Consider the following 22,818-nt stretch of genomic DNA (forward strand, 5'->3'; position numbering starts at 1 on the left):
AACAACTGGGACTGATCGAGGCGAGAGCCAGGAGCCAAAAACTCAATCCTGGTTTTCCACGAGAGTAGCAGGGACCCAGCCACCTGAGGCATCACTTGCTGCCTCCTGTGGTGCTTTTTGGCAGGAAGCTGGAATTGGGAGCAGAGCTGGGGCTCAAACCCAGGCACTAATATGTGATACAGACAATGTAACTGCTAGCTCACTGCCTTCCCCTTGAAGTTGTTTAAAGGGGGAAAGTTAAACCTGGTCCCTGTTTCTCCATCATGACCAGAAACAGATTGATTTGATACAAGTGGTGCAATTTCTTAGTCTTGATCTCTGGTAGAATAAATATAGCTTATTTTTTTCTTTTTCAAGTTTTTTCTTACCTCTCCTTGATCCTTTACACTCCCATAGGATTGTTTTTTCAAATCAGCTTGTCATTTTATACCAAAAAATGTGTTGGCTGTGTTGGTTGAGATTGTTTTGAACCTGTAAGAGAGGATTGATGTCTTTACAATATTGATTCTTACAGTTATAAACATGGTATATGTTTACATTTTATTGATTTTTCTTTAATTTACCTCAGTAATATTTTATGGTTTACTTTATGGAATTCTATACATCTTTTATTATAAATATTTTGGGTGTTTGTTTTTTTTTGAAGAGTTATTCATTTGTTTGAAAGGAAGAGTTACAGGGAACGAGAAAGATCTGTCATCCACTGGTTCACTCCCCAGGTGGCCATGATGGCCAGGGCTGGGTCAGGCTAAAGCCAGGAGCCAAGAGCTTTATCTTGGTCTCCCTCATGGGTGGCAGGGGCCCAAATATTTGGTCCATCTTCCACAGGTTTCCCAGGTGCATTAATAGCTGGATCGAAGGTGGAGCAACTAAGATTTGAACCAGTGCTCATGGGATTCTGGCATTGGAGCTTGACCCACTTGACCCACAGGGCTGGTCCTAGGTGTTTGATTTTTTACAATGCTGTAGAAATTTGTATATTAAAAATTATTTTCTGTTTGTAGCTGGTGTAAGAAATTCTTTAAATCAGGCCTAGTGCTGTGGCGCAGTGGGCTAAACCTCCACCTGCAGTGCAGAAATGCGATATGGGTGCTGGTTTGGGCACCTGCACCCGCATGGGAGGCCTGGAAGAAGCTCCTGGCTCCTGACTTCAGATCGCCCATCTCTGGCTGTTGGGGCTGTTTGGGAAGTGAACCAGTGGATGGAAGACCTTTCTTTTGTCTCTCTCTGTAACTCCCAAGTAAATAAATAAAATAAATAAAATCTTTAAAAAAATTCTTTAAGTACTTTTTATCCAGAAACCTCACAAAAGTTATTAGTTCTAGTAATTTGTATATTTCTTTTGAATATTGCCAGTTATATCATGTAAGTTGTAACAGTTTTATCTTTTTTCCTAATCTGGATACCTTTTCTCCCTTGGCCAAATATTAGTAGAAAGGATTTTTGCAGTAGGGTTAAAGGAATGGTGGTAGTGGGCATATTTGTTTTTCATCTCAGAGGTAAAACACTCAACATGTTACTATTTAGTGTGATGTTTGCTGTTAGTTGCGTTGTCTAGTCTTATCAGATTGAAGAAATTCCTTTTTTTGGGACATGAAGAAGATTTTTAGGAAATAATGTTAACTTTTTTTTAAAAGGTGCCTTTTCTATATGGGAGATCATTGTATAGTTTTTCTCATGTGGTGAAATACATTGACTGATTCTCATTTTTCCACCTTTTTCTCCTGGATATTTGGAATAAATACAGTCTTGTCCTATTTATCTACAAATGCAATTATTTAATACATAATTAGTATAAAATATGTAACAAATAATTATAAGGCATTTCTACATTGAATTAGGTTTGCTGAAGCTCTTTAGTATTTTTATATTTAAGTTCACGAAGAACATGTGCTGATTTCCTGTACATTTTCTTTCTTACAGTGCTCTTATCTGTGTGTTTTTTTTTTTTTTGGTGATGTATTCCTAATTTTTTTATTGAGTATAATTTGCATACCATAAAATACATTCTTTAAAAAAAATTTGAGAGGCAAAAAGAGAGAGACAGCAGGAAGAGACAGGCAGACAGGGAGCGAGAGTGAGCCAACATACTCCCATTTGGGTTTCATTCCCGGATGCTATAATGGCTGTGGCCCAAAGCTGTGAGCTGCAGCTCATACTGGGTCTCACCTGTGGGTGACAGACAGCTGGAATCAGGAGCCAGAGACACAAGTTGGGTTCAGGCACTCTGATGGGGGGTTACTATCTTCCTTTTTTTTTTTTTTTTCTTTTTTTTGACAGGCAGAGTGGACAGTGAGAGAGAGAGACAGAGAGAAAGGTCTTCCTTTGCCGTTGGTTCACCCTCCAATGGCCGCTGCGGCCGACGCGCTGCAGCCGGCGCACTGTGCTGATCCAATGGCAGGAGCCAGGTACTTATCCTGGTCTTCTATGGGGTGCAGGGTCCAAGGACTTGGGCCATCCTCCACTGCACTCCCTGGCCACAGCAGAGAGCTGGCCTGGAAGAGGGGCAACCGGGACAGAATCCGGCGCCCTGACCGGGACTAGAACCCAGTGTGCCGGCACCGCAAGGTGGAGGATTAGCCTAGTGAGCTGCGGCGCTGGCCTTACTATCCTCCTAACAGGTGTCTTAAACTGCTAGGCCAAGTGCCCATCCCCAAATCATTCTTTCAGAGTATGCAGTTCATTGGTTGTGAGTACATTAATGAAGTTGACAACCATCATTACCATTAAATTCCAGAACATTTTCATCACCCTAAAAAGAACCTTTTTCTTCCTGTTCCCCTAGTGTATGATAGCCACTAATCCACTTTCTGTTTCTGTGGATTTGCTTATTCTGGACATTTTGTGAAAGTGGAGCTGCACAAGCTCTGGCTGTTTGTATCTGGCTTCTTTTCACTGGCCTTAAGGTTTCATGGTTGCAGCATGTACCAGTACTGAGTATCTGTGAGCCTTACTGTACCCCTCTCTTTTGTGGACTAGAACTTGGACTGACAAAAAGAGAAGAACTGTTACTATGGCTGTAAAATACTCTACTTAAGTAAATTTAGTAAGAAAGGTGAAGATAAACCAAGAATCTTGGTTAATATTGGGGAAAATTTAGTCAAGAATCCCTCTGTGATTATCATGCTTTGGTGCGATTTTATGTAATATTTTTTAGCTTTCTGGTTTCCAAGAGTTGTATTGTGTCATACTGCGCCTGTGAATTGTGGATAGTCCTTTAAACTCTAATGAGATTCTACATTGAGGCCTCAGAGGCATTGCCATTTTATTAAATGAATGTTTTTATTCATTTGCATAATAAAGATGTACTAGAGGGTTCTGTGGATGGTTGGAAAGAAGAAAATGTAGAACTGCCACATTTACCAGAATATTTAAGTTGCATTGTGAATTATTTAGATGAATTATTTAGTGTTTATTGTCTGTCAGTTTCAAGTGTTAGTGTCTTAGATTGCATTGACACATTAGAATTTCACTTAAAGGTGAGTGTTAATAATTATCTTCATTTTCTAGATAAATACATAGAGGTATAGAAAAATTGGATAACTTGCCCAAGATCACACATGGGGCTGGAATTTGAACCTAGGCAGTCTAACACTAGCCATTATCCTGGAGTCAGGATATGCTACTTGGTGTGTTGCTTACTTTGCAGTTCAGCCAGTGTTCCTGTCAGCTTCCGAGTTGTGCAGAACATTTTAAAGATCACAGAATACCTGTACATACAGTCTCTAATATTCTGAACACAACTGGGAGCAAGGTTGATATTTGTATACTCCCACTTGCTTAATATTGTATGTTCAGATGTTTTGTTTAGATACTAAATGTTTATTCATTATATATTAAAGATACTAAATTTCAGCTATTATGTTAAGTTCTTTGCACATTTAAAAGATGATTTATATTTGAATGCTGCCATTTAGGAAGAAAGATAAAAATCAAGATACAAAGTAGAAAGTGCCCCCAGTAGAATGTGCTGGTAGATTTGGGTAGTGACATGTTGTTCTGTGTTGGTACTTGTTTTTTCTTTTGCGTTGCTTGCATCATTTTCCCATTCTGACTCTGAATTTTATATTGGATGGGGTGACTCTTCAATCGATCACTCTGGTCTGTCTTATGAAAATAACTTAAAACATGTGGATTATTTTGGTTTTAGGGAATGACAGAAGAAGAGGAAGACAAACTTCTGGCACTGAAGGACTTTATGATGAAATCTAACAAGGCCAAGGCCAATCTAGTGGACCAGAGCCATCTTCACGATAGTAGTCAGAAAGGTGTAATTGACTTAGCAGCCTTAGGAATAACTGGGAGACAAGTTGATCTTGTTAAAGCCAAACAAGAACCAGATGACAAGCGAGGTTAGTACATTTGTTTTTGTGTATTCAGCTTGTAATTATTAACATTTCTTGTGACTGGTTTTTAGCTGATTAATAATAATAAAATTAAAAATCCCATTTTTCAGATGGAAAATATTCTTAATATAATGACTCCATTACTCAGTAGGGAGATTTTAGAGAAGAAAAGTGGCAAAGTGAACTGACTGTTAACAGACTAGATAAGCTGCCAAAATCCCAGCTCTTTATGTGTCAAAGCAAATTTCTGAGCTCTGTTCTTATAGTAAAAACCATGTTGTCTTTGGAGAAACATGATTGAAGATAAATTGCTTGTTTTTCAACCTGTAACTTCCAACCCAAAGCCAGTAGTCTATATAAATGAGAAAAATACTTCTAATTTGTTGTTACTAGGTAATTCCCTGTGAATTAAAAGAATGGTCTTGATGTAACAGTGAAAGACAAAAGAGTGGCGACTTGAAGCAGTAGCCATTTGAAGTCTCAAGACTTGGATCTGTTAGCTCTCGTGCCTTTGCCATTGATTGTATGAAGTTTGTAAAAAGATCTCATGTATATCCTTTTTGTGGATATATTCATTGCTAAGTACGTGCTAGCATCAAATTTTGAGGGATGCTATTAATTATATTTTAAATAAACTTTTAATGGCCATATTTAATATAAAGATTATAACTTTATTATTTTTTATTAGGATTTATTTATTTATTTGAAAGAGTTACTGAGAGAGAGAGAGGGAGAGACAGAGATCTTCATCCATTGGTTCACTCCCCAAATGGCCACAATTGCTAGGATTGGGCCAGACTGAAGCCAGGAGTCAGGAGCTTCTTCCGGGTCTCCCACATGGGTCCAGGGCCTGGTACTTGGGCCATCTTCTGCTGTTTTTCCCAGGCCATTAGTAGGAGCTGGATTGGCAGTGGAGCAGCCCAGGTGCCTGGGCCACCTTCTGCTTCTTTTCCCAGGCCGTTAGTAGGTGCTGGAGCAGTAGTGGAGCAGCCAGGATTGAAACTGGTGCACATATGGGATGCTGGTGTCACAGATGGTGGCTTTACTCACTATATCACAATACCTGGCCCAGCCCTGGCCATTGCGGCCATTTAGGGAGTGAACCAGCTGATGGAAGATCTCTCTCTCTGTGTCTCTGTCTCTTCCTTTTTCTCTGTAAATCTGACTTTCAAATAAATAAATAAATAAATAAATAAATGTAAAAAACAATGAGATGCCATTTGCTTCCTATGAGATTAGCATAGGTCTACGACCATACCACCCTGAACGCGCCCGATCTCATCTGATCTCGGAAGCTAAGCAGGGTTGGGCCTGGTTAGTACTTGGATGGGAGATTAGCATAGACTAAGGCAAGGATGTGGAGTAGTAGGCATTTTCGTGCACTATTGGTGAGATTATAAATTGATCATATTCTTTATAGAAGGCAGTTTGACATTATATTTGACATTATATTTGACACTGTAATTTAAAATTGTCTTTACTGTTTGGTTTAACTGTTCAGTCCTGGAAATTTATCATAAGCAAACACTGATAGGCAATTGAAAAAATATGTATAAATGTATGAGTGAGTGTTCTAAAAACAAAAAAGGTATTTAAATGTTCATTAGTTTAAATGTTTGTTTAAATGTTTGAGGTTAGTTATGGGGAAAAGTAAGTTATAAGACACTGTATATTGTTTTTGCAAAATAATGTGACAGTATGTCATCAGATTATGAGGTTTACAAAATTGGAGAACTGTCCATCAGCCTATTGGAATTATGGTAACAGTTCATGTTTTACTTTGGTAACGCTAGGACTTGGTGTTACTTAAACACATTTTGTAATCAAAGTTAAGGTTTCTTATCTGTAGTCAAGAGGTAGCTATGTAGCAGTTGGTTTTTCCTGTGTATTTATGTACGTATGGATGTATCTTTGTATTGCCTGCATATCTGTCCTGGAAATAGATAATATTTAGCAGTGTGGTCAATGACATTTGAAAAAGTTATTTTTATTGTTGGTTCTTCAGTTACTTGAAATTGAGCTAGCCTTGGGAAAGTAGGAGTCAAGTCTAATGAGTAACACCATTGAAAGCACATCTGTTTCGTCTGCCCTAGAAATGAAGTGAGAATTAGTGAGTTGATACATAGATATGAATGGGTTAGAGCTCCTCAGGAACAAATAGGATGTGAAGTCCATTGCTGCCTCCATCCCATCAAGCAGTAAAAGCATATGTGCATACTGATTTAAAAATCTACCTTGAGACTGACCATTTTGAATATTTTTTCATAGCTAGAAAACATGTAAAACAAGACTCAAATGTAAATGAAGAATGGAAAAGCATGTTTGGGTCACTGGAACCACCGACAATCTCACAGGCACTGCCTAAGGCGAGTGACCAGGAGGTGATTCAGGCTGGGAAGCCTCCACGTTCTGAGTCCTCTGCTGGCCTTTGTGTCCCTTTGTCTACTTCTCCACAGGTACTACCACCCAGGCAGCAGTCCTTCTCATGTCTTTGAATCCCATTCTGCTGTTTTGGTTGTTTAAGACTGTGTACTGTACTAGAGAAATCAACATGATGACTTCCTTTGCGGAGGACATATTTCTTTTTAAGACAGATTTATCTTAAATTTTATAGCTGGGAGAAATCTGGTTACCAGTAATTTCATTCTGGAGTACTTGCCAATAAAAATATAAAATTGTGGGTTGAAAACATGATTATGAACTGCGATTACAGTTAGGCTGCAGTGAACCTTTTAAATCTTTTTTGTTCCTCCTCTAAGATAACATAGTTGTGTCTGTAAAACAGCAGAAATACTTCTGGGAAAACGTCTCAAGTTTGCTGTGTTTGTGATAAACGTCATGATGATTTTGATGTATTTGAAATAAGTTGCCAACTTAAGGCAAGTCTTTCCTGGTCAACCATATTTTATAAAGTAGAGAGATTTGGAAATGCAGTGTTTGTGATTAAACTTCCTTTTAACTAAATTTTCACTGGAAAAATGTCATTTTGTTATGTGGATTTTAAATTTGGTATATTAATAAGGACAAAAAGCTGGATAGAACATACGGATTTTTTATCTTTTTAATCTTCATATATATGTTTCTTATAAATACCTATAATTCTATTTGTGTTACAGATTGCAGAAGTGACAAATGTCCAGAATAAAAAACCAGTAATACAGGTTTTAAGTAGTACAATTTTGCCATCTACCTATCAGATTCGGATCACAACGTGTAAAACTGAGCTTCAGCAGCTCATACAGCAGAAGCGGGAGCAGTGCAATGCTGAGAGGATAGCGAAGCAGATGATGGAAAATGCCGAGTGGGAGAGCAAACCCCCCCCACCTGGTGAGAGCTCCGCTGAGGGACAGTGGTGTTCTGGCCTCGCTGCCGAGCCTGGGATCTAATGGAGGGAACATGCACTTACCTCCTAGACGAAAGAATTGAGGGTAAAACTGTCACCTAGGAGGCCCAGGGAAGAAGGAAAAAGTGAGAAATCTTGTTATTTGTGGAGTTTGAATCATTTTAGCTCTAGGGACAATTTGCACTGTCCTGCTTAGTTGAGTCACTGAATAATTTAGCTTGTCTGTGCTTTTTCTCCATTTGTGTACTAGGTTATATCTCCTTATTGTTATTCCACTTCCTCATTGAATGCCAGCTCCTTGGAATAAACTCCTTTAGATATCTAGACAGTTTGACATACATCTTTTAATATTCTCTAAGAGAAAGAAAGTTTAGAAAATAATGGCTGCTTTTAAAAAGAAAACAAAATCATCTATAACCCCACCACTGTAGAAAGTATCAATGTAAAATTTTGTTTATTTTTAAAGATTGATTATTTGAAAGGCAGGGGTACAGAGAGGCAGAGGCAGAGAGAGAGAAAGAGAAAGAGGAAGAGGTCTTCCATCCACTGGTTCACTCCCCAGATGACTGCAACAGCCAGAACTGGATTGATCTGAAGCCAGGAGCCAGGAGCTTCTTCCAGGTCTCCAATGTGTGTGCAGGGGCCTGAAGACTTGGGCCATCCTCTTCTGCTTTCCCAGGCTGTAGCAGAGAGCTGGATCAGAAGTGGAGCAGCCAGGACTCGAACTGGCGCCCATATGGGATGTCAGCACCGCAGGCGGCAGTTTTTACCTGCTATGCACTGGCGCTGGTCCCCAGTATAAAATCTTGAAGAGGGGCTGGTGCTGTGATGGAGCAGGTAAAGCCACTGCCTGCAGGACCAGCATCCCATATGGGTGCTGGTTTGCTTCCAGGCTGTTCCACTTCCAATACGCTCCATGCTAATGCACCTGGGGAAGAATGTAAGCTGGCCTAAGTCCTTGGATCCCTGAACCCGTGTGGGAGACCCAGATGAAGCTCCTGGCTCCTGGCTTCATTCTGGCTCTGGCCCAGTCCTGACTGCTGCAGCCATTTGAGGGAAGGAAGATCAATCTCTCTCTTTCTCTCTCTCTCTGCCTCTCCTCTGTAACTCTTCCAAAAAACGATAGTAAAAAAAAAAAAAAAAAAAAAAAAATTGGAGAAACAATCCTTTGTTCTGAGAAGATTATAGAGAAATTTAGAGATACTTCAGATGAAAATTTTGTTTCCCTGTTAACAGCTTTGCTGAGTGTTGTGGCAGAGCTAGTCATTGATACCAGGTTTATAGTTTTTAAAAAGATGTTTAATTAAGTTTATATATTTAAATTTTGGTAATAAAACTAATTTGAAAGCTCTCTAAGAAGAAATGTGTAATGTGCTTTTAAAAATATAAAACTTGAAAAGCACATGAATTCCCATGGGCCTTTGAATGTGGCCATGGGAAAGTGCTAGTGGAGGTAATTGATTTAAAGATGCTAAGTGATGGACGGGATTTCTAGTCACAGAAGTGTTCTCATGAAAATAAATATCCTGGAATGTGTAAGATGTCTGTAATATGTCAATATTATTTGCCAGTCCTGCTTTAAAAAACAGAAAAAAAGTTGACAAACTCTCCACTTTATTTTATGATAGACTCTGTGTTTGTAAGTGACATTTTATACTGAAGTGAAGTTATACATTTTATTCAGTAATCATAGTAAACGTATCAAATTTTGTGATTCAAGAAATGTACAGGGGCTGTTGGGCTCTTGATTTTTTTTTATTTTCACACTTGAGTTGTGTGAAATTGATTCTAGAGGAAAATGTTTAACCCTCTCTTCTAGGTTATCTAGACTTCATGACAAAGTATTGTTGATCACGTTGAAATCCAGCATATCCTCCTTTAAAATCACATCCAGCTATTGTTCATACAATGTGAGCTAGAGACTGAAAGGGAGACATTTTGTTTTTTATCTTAGAGTAAGCCAGACTTGGCAGTGGTCTTGGTTTTACTTTGTTGTTGTTGTTAAAAGAAGTATTTTCTAAAATGACATCACACAGTTAGGCACAATGCTGATACCCAGTACAGCATGATCTTCAGCATAACTTTCTGTTTTATTTTAAAATAGAATATTATTAAATACTACGAATGTTATACTTAAAATCAAAGGTTATTCATTAGACATAGGAAATAGTTATAGCAAGACCTATGCTAGGTACTGCAAATGATTTAGGGGAGGGTAAGACATGGTTTCTGGCCTTGGGGAATTCATTAGAGAAAATTAATCATACACAAAAGAATGTATATAACATAGAAGGTTATAGATGTCATAAAGTACTAGAAAGTCCATGAATGTTCTGTAGCTGTTACTTGTTTATTTAGATTTATTTGAAAGCCAAGAGTGACAGAGAGAGGAAGGGAGGGGGTGAGGGAGAGGGAGGGAGGGAAGGAGATCTTCTGTCCTCTAGTTCACTGCCCAAATGACTGTAACAGCTAGGTCAGGGCCAATCTTAAGCCGGGAGCAAGGAACTCTGTGTCTCCCATGTCTGTGGTAGGGGCCCAAGCACTCAGACCATTTTCTGCTATCTTCCCAGGAACATTAGCAGGGAGGTGAATCAGAAGCAGAATAGGTACTCCAGTATGGGATACAGGATTGCAAGCAGTACCTTAACCCACTGTACCACAACTCCTGCAGGCTGTAATTTATAATACAACTTATATTAACATGATAAATTAGATAATTGTAGATAGAGAGGGAATCAAGCAATATTTTTTTTAGTGTAGGCAAGGGGATAACATTAACCTCTTTTATACCTGATGTTTGTATAGTTTAGATTAAGTTGTATGCTTCTCATTTGCATTTGAGGAAATGAAAGCTCACAGTTTACATAAGTCACCCCAGGTGACATATTTCTGGTATGGTAGAGCTGTGTCTTTGAGACTTTTGTGTGCAGGCGGCCTCCCTCATACCAGTTTCTCTAGGCTAAGGCAATCATTACCTCTTTCTGTGAAGTGTCAATGGTCAAGATTTTCAGGGATAGCAGGTGACTGCTATGCCTTCTCAGATACTGGAGAAGGACTCCAGGTAGTCTTTCTAACATTATTTGAGAAATACTTAATTGCTGTCTTGAAGTTTTACTCAGTAAATATCTGTCATGGTCCAGTATGACCACTGTGTATTGGCTAGCTATTGGTACCTTTTTAATTGTTTAGTTGGTATGATTGTTCTCAAGGTATTTCTTGGTGATGTAGCTGGGGTTATGGAAGAGATTGTATTTGTAGATTACAGTTTAAGATAAGCTCCTTCGCTTTTCCTTAGGGTGGCGTCCTAAAGGGCTACTGGTTGCACATCTTCATGAACACAAATCTGCTGTGAATCGAATTAGAGTCTCTGATGAACACTCACTCTTTGCAACATGTTCAAATGATGGCACAGTGAAAATCTGGAATAGTCAGAAGATGGAGGGGAAGACCACCACTACAAGGTAATGTGTTCAGGAATGGGCTAGGTCATTCATTTGAATCAGCACATAGTTAATTGGGTGTTTACTCTTTGACGAGCACTGTTTTAGGTGCCAATGATACAACAGTAATAAATGGACAAAAGCCTCTTCTTTGGAGCTTACCTTCTGTGAAAAGTGAGAACCAAAGGTATGAATAGTAAAACATACACTTGTGTTAGATGGCAAAATAATGTTGTGGGGAAACATACAGCAGGAGAGAGGAAGAGGGAATGCAGTGAGAGTAGGATAGGGTACGACTTAAAGTAAATGCCTCAGAGAAGATGACATTCGAAGACAGTTCTAACAAAAAGCCATGTGGATGTGTTGTGGAAGAGCATTCTGGAGGAGGAAACAGGAAACTCAGAAGCCCTTAGGTACGTTTGAGAAACAGCAGAGTTGTGTGGCTGGAATGGAGGAGGCAGGAGGCAGGAAGGGGAGCGAGGTTAGAGAAGGCCTTGCAGTAATTGTAAAGGATCTTGACTTGGACTCTGAGTGAGATAGGGGCCCCGGGGGACCCCAAGCAGAAGAGAGTCATGACCTAGGTAGATGTCGACAGAATTGTTTTGTCTGTGTGTGGAAGGTAGACTGAGAAGGAGCAAGCCCGAAACGGTAGCAGAGACATGATAGCATAAGCCTGGGTGGTAGTAGAGGAGGTAGCAAGAAATGATGAGATTCTGAGTACACTTTGATTGTAGAGCAATAAGCTTTGCTGAGTGGCTTAGATGGAGTATGAGCAAGGGAAAAATAAAAAACACTGAAGGGCCAACTGTCTTAAGGAAAACAAATACTATTTCATTATCATTATTTCACTGATGTGGACTAATAGATAGTAGTGATAACCTCGTGACTCTGTCTTTTGTTCAGGTCTATTCTCACATACAGCCGAAGTGGAGGTCGAGTGAAGACACTCACATTCTGCCAGGGCTCCCACTACTTAGCTGTGGCGTCGGATAATGGTGCTGTCCAGCTTCTTGGAATTGAGGCTTCTAAGCTCCCCAAGTCTCCTAAGATCCATCCTCTACAAAACAGGTATCTGTATCTCGTCGTCTTTTATAGTTTGTGCTTTGTGCACTAAGGGAAGTTGGCTTTCCCGGATCCCTACACTGTAGTTTGGACCAACTGAGGGCCTCTAATGTTGTGCGTTTTTGGTTTTGGAAACCCAGAAAGTAAGTAAAACTGTGCGTCCAATGTAAAAGTAGCACATGTGATTAGTTTAATAAGACAGTATCTATATATCTTGTTTTCAGCAAATTTGTCTAAACGTCTGAAGAGCAGCTTTGAACATGTGGTTTGTCCCAGTCTGGAATCTGAATAACCTAATTATTAGTTGTATATTCTATCTCCCCTATTAAAAGTACGACTTAATCACTGATGTTCTTCATTTAAGAACACTTAAAATGTTAGCATTCTGTCACTTGGCATTAAAACTGTCAGTGTTGATGGGAATGTAGAGTAGAGCTGATTTGCTGATCATTTTAAAACCAAATTCTCAGTAGTTTAGTTTTCTTCATTTCTTATAATGGTTGCTTACAGATTAAACACATACAAGGTAAGATGTTTAAAGACAAAGCAGAACAGGTTTTTGATGACATGTTACACCCTGTGGATTCCAAAGACAACTAGAATAAGTTTTGTTCCGTAAGAATCTGCAGTCCAGTGTCAGAAATACACAGGTGAACAGTTTTCAGCGCAGAGTGGTAATGTGCCACATTGGATAGAGAAGATGGCAGGGGGAGTGTTTGTGAGTTAGCCATGGAAACAGAGGTTGGGAAGGCCATGCCAGGCAGAGGAAGTAGCCTCACAGGAAGAAAGCACTGAGGAGACTTTGAGTTTAATGGACCATCACTCCTGGCCACTGGGTAGCTTAAGGCAGAAAGGGATGTTGCCTGGGTCACTAAGGATTTGTTTTTATTTTGTGTTAGCATTTTAAAATACATGGAATTTTCAACCCATTTTCCTCAGTAGATTTGAACAGCATCTTTACCTGCCAGTCTTCTCTGAAATGTATTTTCGCAGAGGGTGGCTGTGTAGGGTTACACCTATTTAGCCCCATGCAGATGAACTACTGGCAGAGTATGCCATGGGATGACTGCCGGCTGGCCATACCCAGAGGTGTGCATTCTGTGCAGTTTTCTCTCAGTAGCAGGACTTGGTGCTGTCAGTGTTACTGTGTTTAAACAGACATTACCGAGATTGGGAGACCATGCCAGGATGCTTAGATTTCATTTGCCTGATCATACTGTGTTCCAGAGAAACCCAGTCGTAAGTCATCTGTTTCATTGCGTCGTATCAGCTATTGGTGTGGCTCTTAATAATTAGGATTTGTGGAAGGAACCATTTATTTGGTGTTTGGATTTTTTATTATCCCACTGAAGGGAAATAGAGTCAGAATGTTTGTAATGTAATTGTTAGCTAAGATAGAAGTCACAAGCTACGCCATGCTGTATGGTTCATAAAATAAGAAAGATGTTTACATCTCAAAACAGCTATAAACAACATAAAGGCTGTGCAACAGGAATATATGAGACTCACAAAACCTAAAATATTTACTGGCTCTCTCCTTTCAAATAATGTTTGCTGATCCTAATCTAAGAGATGAAACTACAGGAGTCTGTGAAAGCATGATACATACTAATCAGGGAGACTAGCCAGTATGTTTTATCCTGTTCTTTTTAGTTTTAAAAAATATCTCAGCTTGGGGAAAAATAAAAACAAACCAAAAACTGCTACATCCACACAGCGGCATAGAAAGGAGTGAGTTGCTGACTCATGCAACAACATTAGGGAATCTAAAGTATGCATTACTATTGAAAGGATTAGATCCATAAGGCTATGTTTCTGATTAGGACATTCTGGTAGACATAAAATTATAGGGAGGACCCCCTAAATATGTGTAATTATTATGTTGAAAAATGGTAAGAGCTGAGGAAAAAAATTGGAGGAAAACAGATGAGTTGCCATCAGTTAGGGATAAGGGGCAGAAACTGATGACAGGTGGGCTGGCAGCACACAATGCATTCTAGGATGTGGAACAGTTTTGTGTGGTTCTGTGGTGGAAGATACATGGCTATATGCTTGTCATATATACACCCTTTAATGTATTCCATAAAACAGTGGATTTTACTGTGTATAAAATTAAAAAAAAAAATCAACCAGAATGTAGGTGGGAAATTCGAATGTAGTCTGTGACAAGTGAATCTTGTCAAATGAAAGTTCTGTAATTACACTGAAGGCCACAGAGAACAAAGGAACCAACTTAAGAACTGTGGAAAACCATGCTTTTAATTGGGTACTACAAGGCTAATGACAAAAAGAAGTGAAAACTCAAATGTCAAATTCCAGTTGTTTGTTTTTGACAAGAGAGTGGTTTAACAATGCCAGAACTAATTTATTTTTATACTTGGGTTGAACACAGTAAATATATAGTTAAAAATGTATTGTTATTGGGAACCGGGTTTTTCACTTTTGGAAGAAGGTGTACAAATTAGGAGCAGGGCAAAGGCTAGAATGAACTCTGGTGTTGGACAGGAGTTGGAGACATTCAGAGGAATTCATGATGCTTGAGTAGGTATGTGCATATGTGCAAGAATACATTCATATAAAGAGAAGAATGAGTTACAGCGGAGAATCCTAGCAGACACCACCTAACCAAATGACTGAGGTTACTCTACCAGTAACGCAGACTGGTGTCTGGTGCTCCTCATATGCGCTGAGGTTCCGTCACTTCTGTGGTATCCCTTCCCAGTGAGGCATAATCTTAAGTATTATGAGGAAGCATTAGACAGACTCAAATTGGGGGACATTATCCAGAATAACCAGTAGTCTTCAAAAATACTAGGGTGAGAAAGTTTGAGGAGCTGTCACAGACGAGATTATGGTGGAGAATAAGGAGCTCAGTACCATGCGGTGTCCTGGATTGGATCCTGGTACAGTAAAAGGATACTGGTTAAAAAAAAAATCAGAATTTTCTCTGTACTGTAATTACTAGGATTGTGCCAAGGTTAACATCTCAGTTTCAATAAATTAAGTTATGTGGCTATGTAAGGTGAACACAGGGGGAGGCGTGTCTACTGTTTTTGTAATTTAAGTCTCAAAAATTAAAAAAAAGATGCCTTAACTATCATTGTCCTGATGGAGTCACATAGTTTTTTATTTTTGAGTATGGTTAGTGTGTAAACTCATTTTAAATGGAGGCTAGTGCTCTGCTTTCAGTGACTGAAAGTGTTTCTCTAGAATTCTGGATCAGAAGGAGGACGGCTGTGTTGTGGACATGCATCACTTCAACTCAGGGGCACAGTCCGTTCTCGCCTACGCCACCGTGAATGGCTCTCTGGTTGGCTGGGACCTCAGGTCTTCAAGCAACGCCTGGACGTTAAAGCATGACTTAAAGTCAGGCCTCATCACTTCTTTTGCTGTGGATATCCACCAGTGCTGGCTCTGCATTGGTAAGCTGGCGTTCCAGTCACTGGCTGGATGCAGGTGCCATCTCATGAAAGTTGTTTGTTTCCTTTTCTTCAATGGTGATTTTCCCCCTCTCTTTTTATTGTTTTTCCTAATTACTATGTTATAATCATTTTCAGTGTTAATTTTTTTCATTAAAAAACAGATCTGGAGGAGTGAAATCAGATCTGAGAGTGTCTTAAGGCACAGATCAGTTTCTTCTTTCTCCTAGTTCTTAAGTGAACTGGTCTGCACCAGGGAAGCAGCAGACTTGACTTAAGGAAAATAGCATTTCAGTTTGGGCAGACACAGTTTTAAATTCCAGTAGCCTCAGGCAAGCTGCCTAACTCCTCTGAGTCTCAGTATTCTCATCCTCAGATGGGGCTGGTCCTCTCCAGGTTCTGCTCTGAGGATGTCATGAAGTGAAAGCATCTATCACAGTGCCTGGGTGGGAGAAGAGCTGAGTAGTGGTTACTTCCTCCCCTTCTTATCTGTTTCAGTCCCACAGGCTGAAGACAGGCCTTGCAATTTTGCTTGCTTCTTTCTTTTGGTTGTTGTTGGTGGTGTTTAAGTATTTAATTTGATGATTAAAAAATGTATACACTAGTGTGACCCCTCATAGTCAGGATAATAATATTTCTGTTACTTCAAAAATTGTCCTCAATATTCCTTGCATTAAATACCCTTTTCAATGCGCTCACCAATACCCTCTTTGTCAGTACTCCAGTTATGGGATGCAGCTGCCCTTGCATTTATTTATTGTTGAGTAATATTCCATTGTATAGACAACATTGTGTGCATGCATCCATTCTCCAGTGTTTGGCTTTCCTTAGTAAGCCTGCTGTAAATATTTGCAAATAGGTTTTTTTGTTTTATTAAAAGATTTTATTTATTTGAGAGGTAGAGTTACACACAGAGAGAAAGGCCTTCCATCTGCTGGTTCACTTCCCAAATGGCTACAATGGCCAGAGCTGGGCCAATCGGAAGCCAGGAGCCAGGAGCTTCCTCTGGTCCCCCATGAGGCTGCAGGGGCCCAAGTACTTGCATCTTCTGCTTTCCCAGGCCACAGCAGAGAGCTGGATCAGAAGAGGAGCAGCTAGGACACCAACCAGCACCCTTATGGGATGCCGGTACTGCAGGCAAAAGCTTAGCCCACTACACCACAGCACTGGCCCTGCAAATAAGTCTTTTTAGGGTATATATTTCCCTTTAACTCAGGTATACTCAATATTGAGACTTTTATTTTTTAAACTGAGTTTTATTTTTAAAAAGTTCATGGAAAATGCATATTATGAAAAAATTGCCTAGATTTCAGTTTTTATTGCACCAGAAAGTACTTTCTTTTCATTCTTTTCTACAAACTTTTTGAAGTACCTACATACCTGTATATATTTATGGAGTACAATGTGATGTATTATTACATATTTATATTGTAGACTGATTTAAAGCAACTTAATTAGGAAATCACTCCATAGACTTCTTTGTGGTAAAAACGTTTATCATCTACTCTTCCTAGCAGTTTTGAAACACACAGTGCATCATTACTGTAGTCCTTGTCCTGTGCAGTTCACTAAAGCTCGTGCCTCCTGTCTGAAACTGTGTAGCCTTGGGTCAGCATCGCACCTTTCGCCATCCATCTTCCTCCTCTTTCCTCTGTTTCGAGTTTCACCTCTTTCACCCCATGGTGCTTTGAACTTGTCCCTTGAGAAACTACCACACCTTAGCTCTTTTCCACGTGTCATGCTTTTTCAGAGGAGTTATGGTCTGTGCTCAAAGTTAGGTCTTTAGATCTTGCTTGTATTTGTGACATTGCGAAACCCCTTTATTATTTTTACATGATTTATGCAGAAGGCAGTTTTTTTGTCTTCTGTGTGAATACACGGCACAGGGACAGAAAATGTAACCCCAGACCTAGGAGACTAGTAGCACACACTCGGCAAGTTAGCATACTGCACTGGTGATGTCTGTGGCTGTTTGAGATATGGTCCGGGAGTGGGCAGAGTGACAAGCAGAGAGGCTCAGGGGCCCCTTTTGCTCCTCGCCCCCAGTCTTTCCACTGGGATTGGATACCAGTCCAAGAATGTACGCTCTGCCTGTGTCACAGTCAGCGCTTCAGTGTTAGAACAGGCATTATTCTTAGGACAGAGGGGCGTCTTTGTAGGGTTTAAGTTGTCACAGGAAGATGCGTAGGCACTTAGCCTTCTGCTGTGACTGGTCATCTGTACCTGACTCCATAATGCTCTAGAGAAAAGGACAAATGGAAGTGGTTGGAATCTGATGATACTACAAAGCTGCTATGACTTTGAGGTTGGTAAATGATCACTGAGTGCCAGTAAAACCTCTCGTTATTTATAGCAGGCTGAACATTCTGACTACCAAATCCAATTTCTATCTGCTTTAAAGCTCTGTGTTTGTGGGTGCCTTTGGCAATTAATAAGAGCTTATGTAATTAATGGATTATTCATTTTCAGTTTATATTCACTAGATACCATTGTAATAGCGTTGGTAAGCACTTTATGTGTCTTACTTAACAACTAGAGATGCTGTTTGAAATTGGGGAGATAGCTTCATGAGAACAAAATTTTCTAAGAGACTAAGGCAGTATAAAATGCCGTCTGAGAAAGCTAATGCTGTTTGCCATTGGTATAAATGCAGTGGATGTGCATGATGACCATTTTGTGTTTTTTCTCTTCAAGGTACAAGCAGTGGAACCATGGCTTGTTGGGACATGAGGTTCCAGTTGCCCATTTCCAGTCACTGTCATCCTTCCAGGGCTCGGATCAGGCGCCTCTCAATGCACCCCCTGTATCAGTCCTGGGTGATTGCAGGTAAAATGGATGGCTGGCTTTCTTGTGTTGGGGGATTTTGTTGAAAAGAACATTATATCCTGCGGCCAAGACTGTTGGTTTTAGGGTTTTTATTTGACATGTGAACTGAATGCTTCTGTTCTGATAATGGAAGTCCCCACCACTGACATCTCACTGTCATCTTTATGACCAAGTATGATCTTAAAGGGACCACCACCAGCTTCTGTTCTGGATTTGGTAAAGCTGCCATCATCTTCCTGGTAATCTAGGTTAGAGACCTTGATACATCCTTCCCAGTTACCATCTCTTGTTGATCTCTTTCCATTGTATTTCTTGATGATTTCCCTTCCCTTATTGAGAACCCAAATTTTCTTGTATGGATTCTTGGGTGAGATACCTGAGTAAGGACTTGAAACTGACTTTTTGTTTCTGAAAAAGGTGATTTTAAAGCCTTATCACGTAGAGTTGTAAGAATTTGAGATAAAATGTGTACAGCATAGTTTGGCATACAGTTAATATTGGTAAATAATAGCTCTTTTAATCTTTGTGTTTCCTTGTTGGTCCTGTTCCCTATAAGCTCTTCACAGTCCCTTCTCACACAAATGGTCCATGTCATCACTGCTGCTGTCACAGTCACCACATTGTTGCAATCAGTGGCCATTATTGAGCCCTTCTTTTTTCTTTTTTCTTTTTTAAAAATTTTTTTTGAATATAAGTTTCCTTTTATTTTGAAATTGAAACAGCGGAATGCAGTGGTTTGTCACGGGGAAGAGAAGCGGAGGGTGTGCCCTGCGAAGGTCAGAGCCAGCTGCCCCACCCCCCAGACAAGCACAGAACAGACTCAAGGCAGGGAGGAGAGGTACAATCAGAATTGGGGTGGCGGTGGCTGGCAGATTTCCAGTCATGTACAGTTTTCAAAGTTATCGCGATTACAGAGTAAGGTAGCACTCGTTCTGAAAATCACAAGTCACACGAGGGAGTGCTCAGGGCCCCCCCCCCCCCATTCATAAAAATACACCCATCACTCTCCCGCGTCGGGAGGAGATGCACACCAACCCACCCGACATCAGGAAAGCGGCTCTTGTGACACATTCTGGCTGCAGATTCTGGAAAAAGAGTGAGAACTCACACAAAAACAGAGGTGGTTCGTTCATTATGCCAACTCATGAGCTGCTGAAATTCATTCCGAACACCCTCCCGTAGCAGTGGCTTCCAGGAAATCCACACAGAAATGTTACAAGGGGTCCCCCAGCCCCTCCGGAGGCAGTGCAGGGTCCAGACGTCAGTGCCCACGACACACACATACACACACGCCTTCGTCCCTGGTGAAGCCCCCGGAAGTCACCTGGCTGGGAGGGGGAGGAGGTGAGGGGTCCAGGTAGGGCTCCTTGGAATGGGGTACGGGTGAGATGAGCCAAGGGGACAGAGTGACAGGTGTACCTGTTGGAACAGCTAGAGCATTATCTTAAACATGTGAAGAAAATCGCCAAAGAGTGAAACTTCATTATGGGGGAAAAAAAAGGTAAAGTTTGGGAAATTAAAACAATCCAGTGGTCACTGGAAAATATCTCCCTCTTTTTATCAAAAAAAAAAAAAAAAATTTTTTTTTGTAGTTTTTTGGAAAGTATTTTTAAGGTAACTTTTTTTTTCCTTTGGAAAAAGACATCTTTTCCCCCCCTAACCTAAGCAAGTGGAGTTGCCACTACTAATTCATCTCTGTTGCCTGCTAAGAGGTAGATAAAACAAAGTGAAATGGGGCTTCTAGGAGGAGGTCCATCAGCGGGTGGGGAGGGGCCGGCTTCGCCCGGTGACGCTGCCCCACTACCAAGACACCTGCGTGCGGCGGAGGCCGGGACCTCGGACCACCTTCTGAGCCCTCGAGTCAGCCGTCCCGCTGAAGATGGTGGGGGGGCCATGGGGGAGGCGGGGGACCCCAAAGACACGGCTGAAAAAGGTCTCAGCTCTGCCCCCCTAGCTTCCTGATGTTGGGGCCGAGTGATGGGCACCAGGCCAGGCCCAGACCCCAGCCCCAGCCTGCGCAGCCCCTCTGGGAAGGGGGCGGCTACGCCTTTCCTCACCATCTGGTCCAACATGGCTGTAGCAGTGAGAGCTGACGGGGCAGAACATAGGCAAGGAAGGTCAGGGGTGGGGGCCGGAAGCACCCCCCCGCCCCGGACCCAACCTGAGTGGGGGTCCTGGCAGGCCTGTCTGTCCCCCGAGGACAAATCTTTCGTGGCACAAGCTTCAAATTCACTTCCGGCTGGGATCCATACCCTGACGCACGAGTCCCTGCCCTCAGCTTCCAGTCTGACTGTAAGGATTGAGGTAGTTAATCCATTTATACTCGTAGCATCCATTACCTGTGGTTACTCAAAACACATGCTCCCAAGGAGCTCCTTGCTATTTCATTTAAGAATAACAAAAAATCCTTTTCGTCTTGTCAGTCCGTATTGAACCTGCTGACTTGCCAAGAGGGTCGCAGGGCCGGGGGCGAGCTGGGACCAGGCCCACCCACCCTCTCCAGCTGCCTTCTGCTACCCGAGGGAGAAGCCCTGTGTATCCAAAGCAAAGACACCGGGGAGATTCCCGCTGGTGGAAAGTCTACATGGAAATGCGAGAGAACGTGCATCCAAGCCATGGAATCCCTGGAAGGAAGATGAGCCCTTCTTTTTTAAAGATAGATAGATAGATAGATAGATAGATAGATAGATAGATAGATAGATAGATTTGACAGCAGAGTTAAAGGGAGAGACAGAGAGAGCTCCACCATCAGCTGGTGATTCCCGAAATGGCCACAACAGCCAGAGCTAGTCCAGGTTGAAGCAAGTAGCTTCCTCTGGATCTCCTACATGGGCACAGGGGCCCAAGCACTTGGTCCGTCTTCTGCTGCCTTCCCAGGTGCATTAGCAGGAACTGGATTGGAAAGCTGAGCCGCTGGGACAAAAACCAGAGCCCATACAGGATGCCAATGTCACAGGCAGCAGCTTTACCCACTACACCAGGACGTTGGCCCTGACCCCTTCTTACTTGACTTATCATTTGGCCAGTTCATCATTTCCATCTCTTTGAAATAGTAAACCTGGTTTTAAGGACCTTTCTCTTGGCTCTTAGACTTCTTGATCTGTTAGTTTTTCACCATCTCAACTTTTAAAATGTTGCCCATGTCAGGGTTCATGCTGTGGTCTTTCTTTCTGTTTATACTGGTTCTCTGTGTGATCTCATCTAGTCGCATGCTTATCTTAAAATATATTCAGAATTTGACTATTTTTAAACTAATTCTGTCAGTGTCTTACTTCAAACCACTATGATCCCTTGCCCCTGTTAATGCAATGTTCTCTTAAGTCCCTGCTGCTGTTTCTCTTCTGCTCAGCACCCGCCAGTGGCTTCTTGTTCTAGGTAACAGCCACGCTCCTCACTGTGGCCCAGAGGGCTTTATGGGTCTACTTCCTTGCCATCTCTGATCTTCCTTGTCAGCCAAGATTCCAACAGCAAAAGGTAGGATAACTTAAAGAGCATTTATTTTCAGAGGAACTGTGTACAAAGATGTAAGGGTACCACAAAAGGTAGTGCAGTAATATAGGACTGGTCAGAGTAGTTGTAGAAGGCAGGAGGAGGGTGGCTCCTGGGATTTGGAACAAAATTGGCTAGAGAAGGCAGAGGAGCACTGACTGAGGTAGGGATACAGCCTGCCTGAGCATGCTGACTTGGCTTTCTTCACTCTTTTATCTTCGGGGGCTCCTTGCTAGGAGTGTATTAGCTTCCCAAGACCGCTGTAACAACTTAAATTTGGTGGCTTAAAACTATACCTAATGGTAGAGTTAGAAACATGCATGGGATTCCAAATCCCATTAAGTTGGCATGTACCAATGCCATCTTACTAATTAAAGTGATCAGTTTAAGTTCATAATTGATCTTAAAGATAGGATTAAGTTTCAAAGGGATCACATAAACAAGACTAGTGTCTACTAATAATAACTGATAGAATTAAAAAGGAGCGAGTGATCCAGCATGGGAAGTAGGATATACAGGAGACTCATAGAATGGCAGATGCCCTAAACAGCACTCTGGCCTCAGATTCAGCCCTTCAGGCATTTGGATCCAGCTAAAAAGTCCATGAGAGTTTCTCAGGCATGGAAAACCAAGACACTGTGGCAAAAAAAAAAAAAAAAAAAAAAAAAAACAAACTAAATGAAAGATCTCTGTGAGTGAGATCCCAGCGGAAAGAACGGGCCATCAGAGAAGGAGGTACCTTTCTCTGAAGGGAGGGAGAGAACTTGCACTTTGATTATGGCCTTGTCTAAATAAGGTCAGAGTTTGTAAACTCAAGAGGCTTCCATAGCCTTGGCAGCTCATGACAAGAGCCTTGGGTGATTACTGATATCATAAATAAGAGTGTCAATTGT

The 22,818-nt window shown here is 41.1% G+C and overlaps 1 protein-coding gene and 1 pseudogene across 1 annotated transcript in view; both read left to right on the forward strand.

Moving 5' to 3' along the window:
• PIK3R4 (phosphoinositide-3-kinase regulatory subunit 4) overlaps positions 1-22,818 on the forward strand; it is a 68,989-nt gene that overhangs the window by 41,270 nt on the left and 4,901 nt on the right. Inside the window, exons 10-16 of the mRNA XM_002716186.5 lie at positions 4,151-4,352; positions 6,615-6,802; positions 7,463-7,673; positions 10,985-11,150; positions 12,033-12,197; positions 15,402-15,613; positions 18,305-18,436. Coding sequence (XP_002716232.1) covers positions 4,151-4,352; positions 6,615-6,802; positions 7,463-7,673; positions 10,985-11,150; positions 12,033-12,197; positions 15,402-15,613; positions 18,305-18,436 — 1,276 coding nt within the window. The remainder of the gene's footprint in view (positions 1-4,150; positions 4,353-6,614; positions 6,803-7,462; positions 7,674-10,984; positions 11,151-12,032; positions 12,198-15,401; positions 15,614-18,304; positions 18,437-22,818) is intronic.
• Positions 5,591-5,718, forward strand: LOC127482999 (5S ribosomal RNA; annotated as a pseudogene).

This window comes from Oryctolagus cuniculus, chromosome 4 (genome assembly GCF_964237555.1).
Source record: "Oryctolagus cuniculus chromosome 4, mOryCun1.1, whole genome shotgun sequence".
Lineage (NCBI taxonomy): Eukaryota > Metazoa > Chordata > Mammalia > Lagomorpha > Leporidae > Oryctolagus > Oryctolagus cuniculus.